Source organism: Sitophilus oryzae, unplaced genomic scaffold (genome assembly GCF_002938485.1).
Source record: "Sitophilus oryzae breed Bouriz unplaced genomic scaffold, Soryzae_2.0 scaffold_1583_pilon_pilon, whole genome shotgun sequence".
NCBI lineage: Eukaryota > Metazoa > Arthropoda > Insecta > Coleoptera > Curculionidae > Sitophilus > Sitophilus oryzae.
The window spans coordinates 521,033-541,505 of record NW_022146262.1 but is presented as its reverse complement, the minus strand read 5'-3'; the positions used below and the strand labels follow the sequence as shown (position 1 = coordinate 541,505).

The window sequence follows — 20,473 nt, the reverse complement described above, 5'->3', positions numbered from 1 at the left end:
ACGTATGTTATGTCAATATATGTATATGTCAATATATGAACAAATAAAAACCAGAACTTAATAAAACCAGAACCTAAAGAAGCTACCTGTTTAGTAATCAGGAAATCAATATCTTTTAAGTAAAATTCAGGATAATATTCTAACCATAATCGGAAAATAATTTGGAGTTTTATTTTATACGAAATTTATAGGTATAAACTTATAGAACTGCCAATTTAACTAAAATTATCTTTGCCCAGGATTTATATCTATGGAACGCGTATAACGTACCTACTAGTAATTACTCTAACCATAAAATAAGAGATCTAAAATTAATATCCAATAAATTATATTTCCATATGTTATTTTGAAAGCATACCATAGCTTCGTAATAAAATCTATCACAGGTAATATTAAAATAAAATTACGATAACTAAAGCGAACATGATCTAGTGTAAAAAATTGAAATACACTGACCTATTATACAGAACACAAACACGAAGAAACATATTTTCTCTTTACCGTTTTTCAAATAATTCCAAAATAGCCGAGATATTTTACTTTGAAAATTAAAAAAAAAAATTTCGCTTAAATTTCGAGAATCACTAGATCTTTCTGCGTTTTCTTTTTTATTTAATCTACTACCTATATTGCCATATTATGAAAATATTACGTTTTTTAACTAAAAATTTAAAAAAAAAGTCGATTTTTTTAATAATAATAATAGCTCCCCTATATAGCGTTTCACGCCTTGGGAGTAGCAAGGTACAGCTTGCCATACTAGAGCCGTTCGGTATACAAGGAAGGTAATGTGGCTAGCACTACGCTTCAACCGCCTATTATTACCTCAGGATTGTGAATCCCAAGTACTCATTTAAGGCTGAGTCGACCTAGGTACCCAAACTATTTTTATTTTAAGAAAAATAGTCGGCTGATGAAATACCGGGTGTGGGATTCGAACCCACTACCTTGAGATTGGTAGACGAGAGCCTGTACCTCTACGCCACCGGGCACCTATTTTTTTAACAACTCTTAATTTACTCATATACCCCATGTAGTCCAAGTAGCATTTTTAGACACAAAATCGAAACAAAATATCTGCTGAGAAACATTGCAAAACAGTTTCGTCAAACTTTAGATACAAAATCGCTTTTTGTTTCAAAACATTTTACCAAAATATGGTTTCGCTAACACCACTAGTTTTGTTATGAATCTCATAATGTAACTGAAATACTAAAAAAATAGTGATGTAAAAACGTTATAACTAAACGGTTGTAGATAAAGTAAATTAATTTATTGCATATCTAACTACTCAAAACAATTATCGCATATTTTCAAAAAAAAATATTAATTTGAACAAGATAGCTTGAATTTACTTGTTTAAATAAATAGTTTTTTATACTGTAAAAGGAAATCATATCATATTAACATCGAAATCAAATTTCTCCAGACACCAATTTTCATCCAAATATCGACTATTATAGTTCAGAAATTATTTGGAAAAAAAACGAAATAAAAATAAAACTTCTACACCCTGTATCTCCGACATAAAGCAACTTTTTTTCTTGTTTTTATCTGTAGAATATGTTGACGAGTATTTTCGAGTACAATTCGGACCATCCTGTATATCCACACCCAAGACATTATTATTTGCATTATTGTAATAAGTATAATTTATTCCAATTAACTATTTCCGCCCAAAAACATTGCAAAATATATCAAATAATACTGTATACAAAAATTGACTCCTAAATGATCCTTAAAATTGCTTTGACCTATGAAACGTATAAAAGTTAAATAACCATAATCTATTCTATTCAAAATAAGCAGGTTAATGGTGGTTCCTCAGACCACTAATAGGTAAATTAAGGATCATTTCAGAAACCAACTCCTTTGAAGTTTTTGCCGTGTTATTTTGTGCTTTTCTGTTTGTGTGCGTGCTAAATTATGATTTAAAAATGTTATCGTCCTTATGAAGTTTATAATTAACATACATCTAAGGTGGGCTTTTACAAAATATTAAGGTAATAAGTCTAATTCATTAATTTATTTATGTTACATGAAACAATCACTAGAATTGTTGTACAGGGTGAGTCAACGATAGAGTAAAGTCCATTATCTCATTTGTTTCGAGGTTTACAAAAAAAGTTTAAATATTAAGGTTGTAGAGAAGGTTAAGATACACATTTTAAAATTATTATAGAGTATACAAGGTGCTTCAAAAAAATGTGGCAGATATAACATAAGTTTTTTTTAAATGCAACACCCTATTTTTTATTTTATTTTTAGATTCTGCGAAAAATTCCATAACTTTTTTATATATAATGTTATATACCTAAAATTAATAGTTTTTGTAATATTTTAATTTGTTTAAACAAATGTTAAATTGCAGTGTGGTAAAAAATTGTCAGGGGTGCCATTGTTTCTGAAGTTGGAGTACTAAAATTTGGTAGGAGAGTTTTATAGAGATGGACAATGGACAAAAAGATATATATATATATATATATATATATATATATATATATATATATATATATATATATATATATATATATATATATATATATATATATATATATATAAGATATTTTAGTTAAATGATACAGGATGTTCAAAATATATTTATGAATTTCAACTACTTAAAATTAAAAAGTCTCAAATTTTTTAAATGGGACACCCTATATATTATCATTTTTTTCTGATAGATTTTACAAAACTCTTCAACTTTTATTAAGTATGTCATATACCTATTTTTAATAGTTTGCCATTTATTCCAATTTTTTCTATTTTTACCCAAATTCTTAATACAATTACCCTATAAAATCATAGTTGCCATGACAAAACAAACTATTTATTACTTAACAAGTTTATTTATTCTTTAACAAGTAGCTTAATAATTAGTTACAATTGCTGGTATTAGTTAAAATTAATTATCTTTACTCAAATAAACTAAAATCGCAGTCGTGAATTTCTTGGTGTATTTCTATATTATGAAAGATGACACTTCGATTTTCCGTCAGGGCGAATATCCCCAGATTAGGGTAATACTAGATTACCTAATTGTTGAAGACTATTGATATAGGAATTTTCTTCGACATACAGCAAAGTTTTTTTTCTCGTAGTATTTCTGGTTTATATTCCATTTGGTAAAGCTAATATGACTACTGCCGCGAAACCGTCCCATTACACACTGAGGATGTTTTCTAGATAATCTACATCTAATTCTTATACTACTTAGCAAAGTACTATATAATATATAGTACTGAACCAAAAAATATATTTTTTGGCTTGTTCGTGTGTACATCAGTCACATTGACTAATTAATTTCAGGAAAATCTGTAACTATTATCTCTACAATTTATACTTATTACAACAAATTAAACTAAAATTCAAATTTTGTTCTTAATTTGCTTAACAGATAAGAAATTTTGATAATTATTACTTTTTGTCATGGTAACTCTGATGTTATAGGGTAATTGTATTAAAAATATGGTTAAAAATAGAAAAAATTGGAATAAATCGCAAACTATTAAAAATAGGTATATAACATACTTAATAAAAGTTGAAGAGTTTTGTAAAATCTATTAGAAAAGTGATAATATATAGGGTGTACCATTTAAAAAAATTGGAATTTCTTAATTTCAAATAGTTGATATTCATAAATATATTTTGAACACCCTGTAGCATATAACTAAAATATCTTTACAAAGATCTTTTTCTATATCACTATAAAATTCTCCAAATTTTTGTTCTCCAACTTCAGAAACAATACCATCACTGACAATTTTTTATCACACTGCAATCTAACATTTGTTTAAACAAATTTAAATATTACAAAAACTATTAATTTTAGGTATAAAAAATTATATATAAATATCCATATATTTTTTTCCTTTTCTTGGGTATGAGGTTTCTTTTTATTAATTGAAAATGGAAATTTTTTTTATGCGACGTTTCGCTCCATCATAGGGGGCTTTCTCAGGCCTTTATTCTTGAAGCCGCAGCCGCCTTGCTACCACCTGTCTATATAGACGAATGTAAGTGACTTATTAGTTATACCATATCAGATAGCCCTAATAAAGTGGCTATGGAAATGTGCAATTAGTTTTTTGATTTTAAAGGTAACGACAGGAAAAAATAAAATTTATTTTCAAAAAAATCCGTTTTATCCAAAAAACTCAGCAATCCTTGAAATTATTAAAACTTTTTTGATGGCATCTTGGTGAACATTCCAAAGGGCAACTTTGCCCCAATTTAACCTTGTTCGTATCTATTACGGTTACGAAGATACCAATGCTCGTACTTGGAATTTGTAGCACCCTCTATAGATCTACTTTGTTCCCTTTTGTTTATAACTAATCATACACGGGCTTTGACAAAACCCAGTATCTGAGACGGTTTTACAGAGGGTAGTGTTCTCGATCAATCGTACCAAACTTTATGGCATGAATGGTTATCGTCTCGACGCACTCAGTGATGAGGTGTTCTGGTGTTTCTCCATTTTCCCCACAGACTCGCCGTTGTTTCTTTGCTTCAATCTACTAAGATGTTCATTGAGGAGACAATGCCCTGTTGACTCCGTTGTTTTATTGATATTGAATCAAGGAAAATCTTTGATTTTTCTTGATCATAAATTCTGTTGCTAATATAATTAGTTAATTAGTCGCTATCCTCATTCGTAACTTTTAAGAACTTTAAATAAGGAAAGAAGGTTTGGACTGTAAATATTTTTCTAATAATAGGTTTTTTCCTAAGAAAATTATTATCACCTCTTTTTCATCATTATCTTCAGATATAATTGCAGAAAAATATAGTTTGACTATACGAAATTAAACTGATGGTAATTAAATCATGAATAAAAAATTTCTATTTGCCTATTTCTTAAATATATATTTAGTTATTAAAATAAATATTTTTTATATCACATACTGACGTATTTAAGGAAATACCCATTAGTTAATTATGCTTAAGAAGAAAAGAAAAGAAAAACTCAATTTACAACTGCTTCGTCACAATCGTTGATAAATTGATCCCTAATTGATTTTAATTTGATAGACAATGAAGACTCGGGTACGCTTGATTTACGACCTCTTTGTTTAGGTTTTTGGGTGCAGCACCCAAACGAAGCAAGGTTGCGGAGCCGGCCAGTCGTTTTGAAGCTTCTGTAATTTACGGTTGAGTCTTAAGTTAATTGTTATAGGTCCATAAAAAATAGTGAGCGATGTTCGTTTGACATGTACTCGGCACAAGAAAGTAAATAAATGAATTATATGCTCACATATTTACCGCGTGTCCAAGAATTTTGGACATATACACTTATTTCGCAGGTACACTTGTGTAAAATTTAAAATAAGAAGCATCTATTTCAGATAAAGTTTTTTTTTAAATTCATAAAAAACGAATTTAATTAGTCATTTATTTTTTTAAATGTCATATTTAGATAGTCGAGGGAATCGGTCAATTTGTTTTACATTTTTAATCTATGTGTGTTCATTGTTGATTTTATCCAATTGTATAGGCTGACTTCCAAAATGACAGCTTATACTTAAATTTTATTGTAGTCAGTTTTTTATATCAGTCACACCAAAGCAATCAAAACATGCATACATCATACTACCCTTGATTGAAAAAATAAGAAAATTACGAGCGATTTCGTGGCACAAAACATGTCCGAGATGTAGATGGCGTTACCGTCAGCCTGTCCGAGAATTTAGAAATTTAGTTTAGCTCTGCGCCGCTGCGCGCTGATAGTCGTTTACAGCGCAGGGGATAGAGAATACTGTACCGTAGTTCTGCTTTCAGTCGACAGAATGAGTGACATAATTTATTATAATCTTGGAAAATTTATTATTCTTGAACCTTGTTTCTAAAAATTCTGATTTTTTTTATTTTCTTGGGATTTAGGTTCGAGAAAATTCTGATTAAGTTTTCATTTGGTTTTTCATATCTTTATGTAATCAGAGTTTTCCCGAACCTAAATCCCAAGAAAATAAAAAAAAATCAGGATTTATTATAATATTATATGATTAAATAAAGAACGGCGTCAGAAATAGCTTGGAAATGAAGATCGTTGTTATTTCATATGTAAAGTATCGTATACATAAAATAATCGTTATTTGCAAGCCAACTAAACGACTTTTTTCGATCATACGAAATATTCAGTACCTATAAAAGAACTTTTATTTTTGTTGTTATTCTATGTTTAACACAAATAAAATTTCAATACATAAACGCGGATTTTTTATCCAAAGATATTTTCGTTAAACGTATTACAGGTATTACACCTTTTAATATGGCAACAGTGTCGCTTTCCGACCCACACCGTCTTCGATATGCCTTCGCTGGCCGAATTAGAGAAAATAAGTATTTTATTCGTTGACCGCAGAACGATTGGTGTCTCCACCGTACAGCACTTGAGACGTAAGGGAAAATCAAATCAGCCTTGTCAAGAAATCGCCCATTAGGTCATTAGGTTACGTATCTTCCCAATTCTTTCAACCAACGATACTATATTTGAAAGCGTGTTTTGATTGCTTTGGTTAGGTTATTTTTTATTAGGCGTTATTAGGTATATTCGTTGTATAGGTATTGGCTTTCCGGAGACTGAGTTATGAATATATCTATCACAGCAGAAATACTATTTCCAGCAAAATGCCTTTTAACCATCGTAACTTTTTCAGAAATTGCGAAAATCATAATTATTTTATACAAAATTACTCTACTTGGTACCTTCAATTTTTTGTAAGCAGAATGGAACATCGAATGACACAATCAAATTTTTGCTGGTATTTTAATTGTAGCTTTCTCTGGACTGTATTATAAATTTTGCTAATTTGAAAGTAGATTTTTGCAAATATCTATTTTAAATGGGAATTCCAAATGAAAGAAAATTGTAGACAGAAGTACAACTTTAACGCCTCTTCAAAAAAATCTAATACAACTTTTGTATAAAATTATCTGGGGAGATGATATTTGACCTTTTCAAAATTTACATGGTATTTCCTATGTTCCATGTTCCATGTATCACACAGTATTTCAAGTGTATGGTCCAATTTTAAAGGGCATATTTTTAACTCCACTTTTTGCATGTGTAAAATGGATTTTTATAATTTGCCGGCATGGTAGTTATCGCTATACCGGGTGCGTCTCAAAAGTGGCTCACCCCCTATAACTTTTTTATTTTTTCAGACAAAAAATCGAGATTTGGTATGTTAGTATATGACATAAATTAGGATTGATTGACGTATTCAATTGTTTTTGGTCATTTCCTGTTTCACCGGAAATTACTACAACTTTTGATTCTTAAATGTATTTTTTTACTTACTACCACGGTATTTTTTTACTTTATTCGATAGAAAATGACATTCTCAATAGAATGACATACCATATGGCAACTTTTGACATTCTAGCTTAATAAAAAATTATATTTTAAATTCCATTCTAGAGTGCCATGGCTATGTTAAAAACACTAATTCTTAATCAAGGAGCCTTGGAAAAATAGATTTGATCGTCTAATATTTTTAGTGTCTTGTCCTGGCCAGTTAGAAAATGCCCAAATCGTATTTTTAATCATACCTCAATTTTTTCAAAGGGAACGGGGATGGCTCTTTAGCATATTTGGAAAAAGCATTTTTTCACGAATAATTTGATACCACACACTTGGTATTGCGAATCAAATTTTCATTACGAACAGCAAGTTATAATTTCAAATAAACCATATGCAAAAATGCCAAAAGTTGACATATCATTGTTTTCATTCTATTCAGAATGTCATTTTCTATCGAATAAAGTAAAAAAATACCGTGGGTGCCATTTAAAAATCAAAAGTTGTAGTCATTTCCGGTGAAACAGAAAGTGGCCAAAAACAATTAAATACGTCAATCAATCTAATTTATATTATATACTAACATACCAAATATCGTTTTTTTGTCTGAAAAAATAAAAAAGTTATAGGGGGTGAGCCACTTTTGAGGCGCAGCCGGTATATCAATTTATTTATCAATAATATTTTTTATTTCATTGATACCACTTAGATTCTTTTGACAACACGATTTTCTGCCAAGTTGTTGGCAACATTTTGACCACCCTTCCTACTAAAATATTCAACACAAAAAAGTAACGGCTCTATAAGGAACTGTGGCACTGTTCGCTAAGTTAATTGGCAAATTACGTCGGTCCCTCGCGGACGATGTCATCCGATGACCGATAGCCCCTCTGGTCATGAAACAAATCCCTCGGAAGCAGTCATATGGCGTTCCTGTAAGGTTAGTGACTTTCGACCTGTCCGGATTGTACCATAATAGGAATCATACCGTACAAGATCATGCCCGCTGATACCATGGGAACGTTGAGAAGTCGGAGCAGCCATCAGCGGTCGATAGTTCCTGAATTTCCCGACTTTTTGTTACGCTATTACATATATATCGTAAGCCGATCGAGATTTAAATCTGATGAATTGGAAGCATTAAGGCTGAACTCGATATGATCGGGATCGTGATATTTATTTCTGTCTTTGCCGCATAAGAGACTCGGATAAATTGGTATCTTTTACTTGAAAGTCATAAAATAATATTGAGATAGTTCGATCAAAAGTTTTATAATCATAATCGGCATGATTGGAATTACTGATTTTCCGTTACCTGATTTCTATACCGTATGCGTCTCAAAAGTGGCTCACCCGAGGGCTCCCTATGTTTTATTCCCTATCATTTTATTTATTTGTATAGGTTTCATCATAATTTGATCCACTGATTTACAAAACACCTTGAGAAACGCACACTACTTTGAATACCTTCCTGAATGAAATGTTGAGAAGAGAGATGCCTCCAAGAGTGCCATATAACAATATATGTAATGCGCCAAAAGTAAGTCAAGAATAGAAATAAAGATTAATAAGATTAGGTAAAGTTATTACAGTATAACTTCAGTAGTCCGGGTAGATATCGTTCCGGCATGCACCAAGATTATCGAGATGCCCGGATTACTGGAGCTCAAATTTATTTGTTTAGAAAATGAAAACAACTCAAAAATTGTCAAAAATAACGTTTATTAATCTAAATTATAGATAAATACTAGTTGCCCATAAAAACCTGATTCCTCGCTGCGTTGCAGCACGATATAAACAATTAATCGGTTTTTCAATCTTTTAATATGGATATGATTTTTTCATCTTGATGAACTCATCTGCATTGTATACTTGTTCTTTGCATATTGTCATATCTAAAACAACAAATCTAAACTTTTTCCTGAAATGGAATCACAAAATAGCAGAAGATACAATTTACCTGTGATTTAAAATGATAAACACAAGTATCACTGTCACGGATCTCCCCAATTGATATACTATAGTTCAAGTTTAGATTATTCTTCTCTTCCAAAATGTTTTTATTTGCTTTTAAATCATTACGTCATCGATAATGGTATTCCTACCTGGCCTTTAAAATTATTTTGATATAAAAGTCCCATTTTGATATTTTATCCCTTTTGTTCATGTCAAACACCACATATTTTGAAACTATAATCTGTTCCGCAATCCTATAATCTGTTCCGCTCTAGAACCCAATGGAGAAATACCGGGTGCGTCTCAAAAGTGGGTCACCCCTATAACTTTTTAATTTCTACAGATAAAAAAAAAACAAGACTTGGTATGATAGCATATGACATAAATTAGGATTGATTGACGTATTCAACTGTTTTTGGTCACTTCCTATTTCACCGGAAATGACTACAACTTCTGATTTTTAAATGCACCCTCGGTATTTTTTTACTTTATTCTCTGAATAGAATGACATATCATATGTCAACTTTTGACATTTTCGCATATGGTATATTTGAAATTATAAATTACGGATCGTAATGAAAATTTAACTCGAAATACCAAGTGTGTGGTATCAAATTATTCGTAAAAAAATACTTTTTCGATATTCGATAGAAAATGAAATTCTGAATATAATGACATATCATATGTCAACTTTTGACATTTTCGCTTAATAAAAAATGGTTTTTAGTATTTTAAAATTCAATCTAGAGTGCCATGGCTAGGTTAAAAACACTAATTCTTAATCAAGGAGTCTTGGAAAAATATATTTGATCGTCTAGTGTTTTTAGTGTCTGTCCTGGTCAGTTAGAAAATATATATCTCAATTTTTTCAAATGGAACGAGGGTGGCTCATTAGCATATTTGAAAAAAGTATTTTTTTACGAATAATTTGATACCACACACTTGGTATTTCGAGTCAAATTTTCATTACGAACCGTAATTTATAATTTCAAATATACCATATGCGAAAATGTCAAAAGTTGACATATGATATGTCATTCTATTCAGAGAATAAAGTAAAAAAATACCGAGGGTGCCATTTAAAAATCAAAAGTTGTAGTGATTTCCGGTGAAACAGGAAGTGACCGTCAATCAATCCTAATTTATGTCATATACTAACATACCAAATCTCGTTTTTTTAACTGAAAAAATAAAAAAGTTATAGGGGTGAGCCACTTTTGAGGCGCACCCGGTATAGACTCAGTTCATAAATAATATGTAAATATGTTTCTGCTTGTCTAGATTGGAAATTTCTGAGATTTCGCATATGATTTTTTTGCGCCCGGATTTCAGAAGCAAATGTTTTAAAATTGTAGAAAAATTTCTAGAAAGTGCCCGGACTATTGAAGTTATACTGTATTAATAATAATAATTACTTTTGGTGTATAATAACTTAAGTCTACCTACTCTAATCAAATCTAAAATAGCGTTTCGAGCATTCAATTCGATATAATAAAATCACTTATCATTTCACCATATCTATAAAAAGTTTAGGTGAAAAACTTTCGTCGATGTGATGTAGGCGTGAATGACACGACGCCGACGCACGTAACGACACGACTTGTAATAGCTGCAATTTAAACGTATTTTTCAGTACCAATGTCTAGTTCTATAATAAAGGTTCTACGTGATTACGTCGTGTTATGTCCCCGTATAATAAAAAGAAACTTTTCTTGATCTGGACTAGACATAAATGATCTGGTATAAAAATATTTTAACTTTTCTCTTGTACACACAGATTATTTATTTTCATTCTTAGTTGTAAATCGTATTATACAGGGTGTCCCAGAAATAAGCGCAAATATTTTAACTGGTAGTTAAACCCCAGAAACACGCCTATGAGTTTTTTTTTGCGAAAAAAAAATTTTGAAAATTCGAAATTTTTTGAATAAATTTTTGGAAATTTTTTTAGTTTTTAGTTAAAAAATATAATTTCTTGATAATATGGCAACATAGGTATTAGATTAAATTTGCAAGAAAGAAAATCCAGAAAAGATCCAGTAGTTCTCAAAATTTTAGCAAAAAATATTTTTTTTTTGGAAATTTTCAAAGTAAAATAACTCCCTTATTTTGGACTTATTTGAAAAACAATAAAGAGAAAATATGTTTCTTTTATCGAGATCTACCACTCCTTAAAATATTTGCACTTATTTCTGGGACACCCTGTATATTACACTTGTCTGCATGAAAATCGGCTCTGACACCATACTGAAGGGCTTATGCTCAAAGATATCCAAATAGGAATCTTCCTGATAAGCGTTCCTTTGAGAAACTACTTGTCCTATTTCGCAGAGCTGGTATTTTGTTTTATAAAAATCTATTAGGCTTAAACCTATCATTGGAAGTGAAGAAAATGAATTTGCCGTAATTGGCTCTTTTATAGAAAATCCATATATCTTCAAGTCATCGTAAAATAAACTTGCGTGCATAGAAATCGGCCCACTGTAAACTTTTGACTTTAACTGTGTCTTTTAGAATCTATTTATCAGACCAAGAAAAAAATATGAGCTGTTTCAAAGACAATCTAACATGCTTTAATATGAGTATAAATTTATCCAAAGTACTTATCATTTATATGCGTAGCAACGGGTAAACAAATGAAAGGCATTTATATTGTGATGTAATAAGAATAAAAAACTTATCAAATATTGCAATTACTACTTTACTGTTACTTTGTAATCGAAATTTGCACATTGTTCTTTCATTGTTTGATTTGTTGTGTTTCATTGTTTGATTAGTGTTTCAATTTGACGCATACATCACGGAAAAAAGCTGCCAAAGTAATCGCTTTAATTGAAAATGGTCTTAAACAGATAGCTGTAGCTCGGCAACTGCATATGACACGCGGAGCGGTTCGAAGAGTGTGTGAACGATATGAGGAGACTCGATCCTTTCGTAGGCGACCTGGAACTGGTGAAAAGATATATACAACGGATCGTGATGACCGCTTTATTGTCTCAACAATATTAAGAAATCGGCATCTTAATGTTATTCAGGTGCAACAACAGCTCCGTGAAACACGAGGAGTGACTGTTAGTCAGAGGACAGTAAGGCGAAGATTGAAGGAAAGTAACATGACCCCCAAAACACCCGCAATTGGTCCAAAACTTACCCCAGCTCATCGTCAAACACGCCTGCCTTTTGCACGGAAAATCTGAATTGGCCACTAGAACAATGGGAATGTGTTTTATTCTCAGATGAGACCAGGATATGCCTCTATGATAGCGACCGAAGAAGAAAAGTGTTCCAGAGGCCAGATGAGCGATTCGCAGAATGCTGCATTGAGGAGCGGATTGCTTATGGAGGTGGTTTCTGCATGATGTGGGGTACAATTTCTATGTCAGTTTTTATCCGTTGGGACGACCCGCGGCACGGGAGAGGAGGTTTAACTGGTGCTAGGTATATTGAGATTTTAGCAGTTCATGTGGTACCTTACGTCGACTACATTAGAAGCGAATTCACTTTTATGCATGACAATGCGAGAGCACATACATCAAGAATCGTACACGATTACATTTCAGAAGTCGGTTTTCGGGTTATGGAATGGCCAGCATGCAATCCAGACTTAAAGGCGAAAGAACATTTATGGGATGAGCTAAAACCAAGCTCTATCCAGAGCTCATTGTTGCAGTATAAGAAAAGTGGCTTAACATGCCGCAAGCAATAATATCAAACTTGATTGAATCTATGCCAAACTGTATGAGAGATGTTGTAAGAGCAAGAGGGGGTCATATCCATTATTGAAAATTTATTTTAGTTAATTGTCAATCAATAAATAAATAAATAATGGCATACATCTTAGTAATAAAAAACGATAATTTGTTTCATGCATAATTTAATAATTTTAATCGAAAGAAACCGAAATATAAATTAATATCTCTAAACTCTTTTCAAAGAATATAAAATTGTCTTTCAAACAGTATATATTTTTTCTTAATCTGACAAATATATTCTAAAAAATATGTAGTTAACTTCAAAAGTTTGCCTTGGGCCGATTTCTATGCACACAAGTGTAAATCAAAGACCTAAGTACTTCTTCGTTTTTCTTAATAGAATAATAAATACATATTAAATAAATATGTATAAACTATTGTCGGTAAATTGAATAAAAGTAAGCTGCTATAAATTTAAATAAAGTCTATAAACTAATTTCGATTTTGAAAATAGCTACTAACTGTCACTAGAAACTTGCCATCACGACATCGGCTTTCTTGGTTTCCATTTTATTGAAAAATTGCTCTTTATTCAAAATCTGAGCTAGATAGGTACAAGAAACCCTAATATAGTTTGAAAGAGCATTTGAATCTGCTTCGATTTATTTTAAAAAATACACGGTGTTGCATTTGAAATAACAAAGTTTTTATGTAAAATAAATATTAAAAATAGACCAGCAATTATTTTTGATACCTCTGTAGTCTCTGTATACATTAAACGAAGCAATCAAATGTTTCAGTAAAATTTATTTCTCTGGCTTAAAAGTGAGCAGAAGAAGTAATTCTGAAAATCAATGTACTGGGTGTTGACAATTTTTTTTTATTATAGCATACATAAATATTTAAAATAGACCAGCAATTTTTGATACCTCTGTATATATTAAACGAAGCAATCAACTTTTTCAGTAAAGCCATCGACCCTGTATCCAACCATACATTATTTTCAGGTGGTTTCAGTCAATGAAAGGATTTAGAAAAATTTGAAAAAAGAGTTTAAAAAAGAAAATTTCAAAATTATTTTGAGCCAAAAATTGAACTTGTTTGAAATACTTCGATTTGATAATTTCAGAATTATTAAGATTGTTTATTTCAGAAGAGTGTAGTCATTAGTAATCAAAAGTTATACTTTTGGTATATAAAGTTTGTCGTAAAGTCATATACAGGGGATGAAAAAATATAAAATGGTTTTTATTTTTTTTTATTTTTTAAAATTCCATAATAACGTATAAAGATCGAGATGTAATGCGAACGAAGTCGTGGGTAAAAGCTAGTTATTATTATGATCAAAAAGCGATCAAAATAGTATAAAAATAAAGACGGTGTACCTCCGAAAATGGTGGGTACTGCGGGAGCTATTATTTGGATTCTGGACACCATTTTACGTTTAAGAATCAACAGGAACGATACCAATGCTCGAGAAAATTTTATTTTCTGCAGACCAGTGTTATTGTTGTTCTAATATATTTGTGTAAAATTGATACCTTTTTTCATTAGTTTCATCATTTTCTCCTATGATGTAAAACAAGTAAATCTTTTTGGGCATAGGTACTACTTTAAATTTTATTAATTTCCCTATAATTAATTCCCAACCTCCTTGTTACACATTTAATGACCTCAAAAGCACTGTTTAAATGTCTGTACATTACTAATTTTACTTTAGCTAAAGGGAATTTGCATTCAAGTTGGTCTTTTGTCGTTTATTAATTGAAGCTCTAAAACAGAAATTAGCGTAATTTCTCCAACTGGAATGTCCCAGAACATCAAACAAGAATTCCGAGATAAAGCTTGTACGTAATTTGATATTAGATTAATATTTAGCTAATTGTCGAGTTCGGAGAAGAGAAAATTGGAGAGATTTCTGTATTGCAATTTGCTTTATAACAGTAATTATATTAGAACTAGTCGAAATACTTGTTAATTTGCTTTATTAAAGTTTCACTCTTTACATAAATAAGTAAAGATGTTCGTATAATAATTCTTTGTTGATAATATTTCAATTATTTTTGAGTTTTTAAATAAATATTAATAATTAATTACAATTGTTTCCAAGGGACTCAAGACAGGATGTTCCTTAGCCCCTCTACTCTTTAAGATATATGTCAAAGAGGCTCTGAAAAAATGGAAAAGAAGATGTGGTGGAATGGGCCTACCAATCGGGGATTCTATGCTCTATACTCTTCTCTTCGCCGATGACCAGGTTTTGATAACAGGAGATCGAGATGATGCTCTACATGCTGAGGGTGCTTTAGGAACAGTTAGAACAATTTGGATTGATTGTAAATATAAAAAAGACCGAATACATCATAGTGATTTGGATAATGGTATGGGCAAAGCAATAAAAAACTGCTCCAAATTTAAATACCTTGGAGTTACTCTTCCCTTAAATGGCAAAAGTAATGAGGACATATCCAATAAAATTGGGCAGGAAAAAAATAATTAGAGAACTAAACTCTCTTCTAGAATCTTCTAGAATATCAAGAAGAACGAAACAGATGGTATATAACTCTATCTTTGAATCTGTTTGTACCTACGGAATGGAGACGTGGGAACTTATAAGGAGAAGCAAAGATAGATTACTTGCACTTGAAATGGACTATTGGAAGCGTAGCAACAGAACATCTCCCCTAGAACATGTAAGAAATGTTTGTATAAGAGAGGAGATGAAAGTAAATGGTACTATCTTGGATACGATAGAATCCAAGCGATTGCTATGGTTTGGCCACCTTCAAAAAATGGAAGATGTAAGAATACCCAAGAGAGTATGGAACTCGATCCCAGTAAAGAAAAGAAAACGAGGAAGACCTGCAAGAACATGGCTCCTTGTTGCAGGATGATGTACAGGAAGCCACGCTTGAAAGACACCTCAGAAATGGCGACTGGTTGGACCGGAATTTATGGAAGTCGAGGACCGGGAAACGACACTAGTCGTAAAAACACCCGCATGTATATGTATATATAAATAAATATTATTTAGTTGGCAGATTTAATTTTAGGCAAATAAAATAAAATCCTCCTACCCTGGGCACCAGTGGCCAAGTGGGATGGACACCAAACTCCAGCCGTCATCTGAAATGGGAAGCCTCCAACGGTCTAAGACACTCGAAGAAATTTCTCAGAACTTACGACTGAGAAAATCAAAAGTTTTCATTGATTTAACTAAGAACACTCTTCGGACTGTCTCGAGGTTTTTAACAGGACACAGTCTCCAACAGTTCGTTGTACATTACTTTAGTTTTTGCTAAATTCATTTTGAGACCCACTTTATTGCTGGCTGTATTTAGTTCATTAATTTGTGCTTGTAGTTTTTTAGGACTATTGGCAATTAGGATGTCATCATCTCTATGTCATCATCGAATCTTAGATGGTTAAGATATTCTCTTCTCCATCTATTTTTAATCCTTTGTTGATCCAGTCAAGTTGATGCAAGATTTCTTCTAATGTTACTGTAAACAGCTTTGGGGAAATCGCATCTGTACTCCTGTCGTACTCCTTTGTCACTTGGGAACACTGGGGTTGTTTTATACATCATTACTCTTGCTTTGGTTTTTTGTATATATTGGCGAGAGTTTCTATACCCAAGCAGCATTTGGACGTCGGGACAACGTTGTGTCACGCGACCAAACGTCGGGGCGCAACGTCGGCACAACCTCGTGCCAACCCTAGTCTGCACTAGTTTGGAGAATAATTTTTGGGTCGAAACGACGTTGGTTACCTACGTTGCCTGCAGCCTAATTTAGTACAAACTGCAACGTTGTTTAAAATCCTAATTCAGAGAAATACAAAACTATAATAATATGGCTTCTAAAGTCGCGTTTTATCCTAAATTGGGATAATTATAGTAAAAATATTATTTTTATGATTTAGTTAGAGACATATGCCAGATGGCAGTAAAGGAAAACAAAACAAAAGTATTTAAGTGTGGAGGATGTTTGAAGATCATAATTATTGAAACACTTTAACCAACTCTGTAACTCGTTACCCAAGGCAAAAAAGTTAAACGCAAACAACTTAATTGATAAATGTATTGTTTCTACTTTGAAAAATAGTAATGGGCCTTAAAATTAAAGAAGTTTTAAAAAATTTCTTGATTTATTTTTTAGTAAAATAATAATTTATTCGCAGTCGAAAAAAAAATCTTTCCGCGTGTTGTTTAGGGTCAAATATTTCAAGTTAATGTATTCAAAAAGCGGGAATTGCTATTTTAGGAACGAAATATTTTCTTATTCAACAACATGTCGGCTTTCACTTTGTTGTTTTGGAGAATAAGATGGAGTAGTTCGAGTAGTCGCATACCTGGACTAATAAAGTCGCAGTTCAGCCTTAACAGGTAGTATACTACTCGCAAGATTAATTTAGTCATCCTAGAGTCTAGCTTGTGCCGCCCTCTATATTCTAAATAAACGAGAGAGTGGATAAAATATTGGTAATATGTCTATGTATATTTAAATTTAGTTTTATATGTGCCTTTCTTACGTCCCATTTTAATTAAGTTTTTTTTTATAAAAACAAAAACAGCACTGAACTGTCAGACTGAACAGAACAATGAAGTGAAAATTTAAGATTTAAGGTTAGGGTTCAATACAATTTGAAAAAGGTAGTGGCTCGACGTCCTACCAACGTAAGAACAAGCAAATCTAAACAACGTTGGTATTAGTAAAACAGACGACGTTTACATAACGTTGGAATAGGTCCTGAAAGTGGCGTCGGAAAACTCTTTATTGCCCAACATTGTAACTACGTTTTCCGAATCACCTAAAGATCACTTAAGCGAAAAGGTTACAAGACAACGTTTATTCGACGTCGCAGAAGCTTTTACTTTGTTGTAGTACTAGTTCAACGTCGGCACAACGTTACAACAATGTTTATATTTATTTTAATACCCAAGGCACGGAGCTAACTATTTTTTGTAACTAATCCAACGTTGTTTTTAGTAAACCTGTGGTCGCAAGTCGTGAAAATGCTACTTGGGTATAAGGCCTATCAAAACCTTGTTTCGATAGAGTTTCTATTATTGTCTTAGGATATATCGAGTTGAAAGCCTTCTCAAAGTTTATACCTATCCAATAAATCATCATAATACCACTGTCAATGCAAGGAACTGAACTATATAAATGCGCATTATGTTTGCCATATAAAATCGGTTTCAAAACGTTGACATTTTGAAAAATGAACTTGACAAAAGACAGTGGACCGGAAAACCCCTACATTATTTTCGTTACAGTCCGCATAAATGGTACAATAAGAAGAGTGTGTACTAAAATGATTGTTTGTTTCCACAGTACACGACCGCAGGGCTGCGTGACGTTTAAAATTCATACACCGTCCGTCGCCGTGCACATAGACACTCTTAAATTTGCATACGCCCATTTAAATGCACATTTAACGCTCATCGGAAACCAAAAGGTGCATTTTTGCGTCTAGTCCGCGACTTTTTTTTATCGTCCCGGCATTTATTAACCTTATAATTATTATTCCATTATATAAAAATAAAGGTACCTATAAAATATGATGTGCATGGAGTTAACTATACAGGGTGGCACCTCTCATACGCCGCGGAAGCTCCAAGGAGAACGGTAGTTTATATCGAAATGAAATTTTGGCATCATAGCATATGTAGGTTAACTGAAAGCATTTTATAATAATATATAGAATTATACAGGCTGTCCCCAAAAAAAGTTACATATCAAAGTTGTGTTTTTTCTAATGGAACACCCTATATACTAATTGATTTTCGGATTCTAGGAAAAAAATTAAGTTGAGTTTTATTAAAGAAGCACCTAAGAATATACCTAGAATCTAAGAATTTTGACATATTTTACATTTTGTGAAAATGAAGAGTAAATTTTAATTTCGATAACACCTACCTAAATTTTAGTTGGCCTTGTATAGCCTGATATTTAATTACAGTAACCATTGTATGTTAAACTAAATTGAAATTTGACCCGAAAACTTATACAGGGTGAGACAAAATTAATATGGAACTGGAACATTAGTCACTTTTAAAAGCAAGTTACTCCTTTATTTTAAATGGAACCCCCAGTATATTATTCAGGTGTTCAATGGGGAATTGATATATCTTCAAAATATTATTAAGGTTGCCTACCCCTCAGGCAAAGATTTTCCTAGATATTTTAATTTTTATGATTTTGCGTCAGTAGATCTTTATTATTTGAAAAAATCTAGGGTGGCTGTGATATACCTTTTGTTAATTTAACAAAAATTAGAGATTGTAGAGTAAATACTCAACGGTAATAAAAATATACACGTTTAAAACATATTTTAATTATTACAGAATTAAAACTAGATATAAACCTATAATTATGTGACAAAAATTAGCTAGATGAAATTAAATGCTCAAAATGTTTCCTTTCCTGTTAACTGCATAAAATGATTGTCTTTTCAAAACGATCTTTTCATTTTAAAAGGCATATGTGGAGTTCTACCTCGAAAAGCATCTAAAATAATTTGTCTCATGTTGTTGACAATAGATGGTCGAGTTTTGTAAACACTGTCTTTAACATATCCCCATAAAAAAAACCAGACTAGATAAAATCAGGAGCATTTAAGTATTCTATTAATTCGTGAATGCACACTGTATTCACCAACTAATAGAATCATATCAATTCCCTCTGATGTAGGATAAGTTTGCATTTTCCGCAAATTTCTGATTTTTTTTGTTTTAACTGACACAAAATGATAACTAGTTGTTAAAGTAGGAATAATTAGGCAGCTATGTTGAAGTAACGTCAAACATATCCCCATAAAAAACCAGACTAGATAAAATCAGGAGCATTTAAGTATTCTATTAATTCGTGAATGCACAATTCGTGTATTCACCAACTAATAGAATCAATACAATTACAATTTGTAGACAAAGGTAAAATAAACAAACAAAGTAAACAAACAAGGTACACAAACAAACAAACAAAAGATAATACAAAACATACAAATAATATTGTCAGTCTTATTGTTTAAAATAAACATTTATATAAATGTTTACAATGTCAAAGAATAAAAAAAAATAAAAATAATATTCAAAAATATTTAGTTAGTTTATAGTAAAAATAGCAAATGAATAAATTTATTTCGGTGTCATTGGTAAATATAGCAATAGCAAACATTAGACCAGTGTTTACAAGATCAAATTCGATTATCAAAATATAATTCATTCACGGCGAGAAAGCCTTGTCTAGTAAATAAGAGTTCAATGCTTTGCGAAATGAAGAAAATGATGTTATGGATTTGATTTCAAATGGCAGGTGATTGTGCATTTTTTTCGAGTTGTATAATATTGAACTTTTAACTAACTCTGAGCGTGGGGTAGGTAGATAAAGATCTTGCTCCGCGTTCCTGAGTGGATAAGTGTGAGATGGCCTTTCTTGAGAAGCTGATACATTCTTACGTATTAGGCAAACGGATTCAAATATAAATAAGGAAGGAAGAGTTAATATTTTTAATTTTT

General features: G+C 31.5%; 1 protein-coding gene across 1 annotated transcript; it reads left to right on the top strand.

Annotated features, from left to right (window-relative positions):
• Window positions 1-12,495: 12,495 nt before the first annotated feature.
• On the top strand, window positions 12,496-15,845 carry LOC115879675. Its single transcript, XM_030896605.1, has 3 exons — window positions 12,496-12,603; window positions 15,062-15,404; window positions 15,472-15,845. Exons 1-3 carry the CDS (start codon window positions 12,496-12,498, stop codon window positions 15,843-15,845), a joined length of 825 nt encoding a protein of 274 aa, XP_030752465.1.
• Window positions 15,846-20,473: the final 4,628 nt, after the last annotated feature.

Coding starts and splice junctions, on each gene's coding strand:
- LOC115879675 (XM_030896605.1), top strand. CDS start 12,496: ATGAGACCAGGATATGCCTCTATGATAGCGACCGAAGAAGAAAAGTGT. Junction 12,604..15,061: donor GGAGCGGATTGCTTATGGAG/GTGGTTTCTGCA, acceptor ATTGTTTCCAAG/GGACTCAAGACAGGATGTTC. Junction 15,405..15,471: donor TCTTCCCTTAAATGGCAAAA/GTAATGAGGACA, acceptor ACTCTCTTCTAG/AATCTTCTAGAATATCAAGA.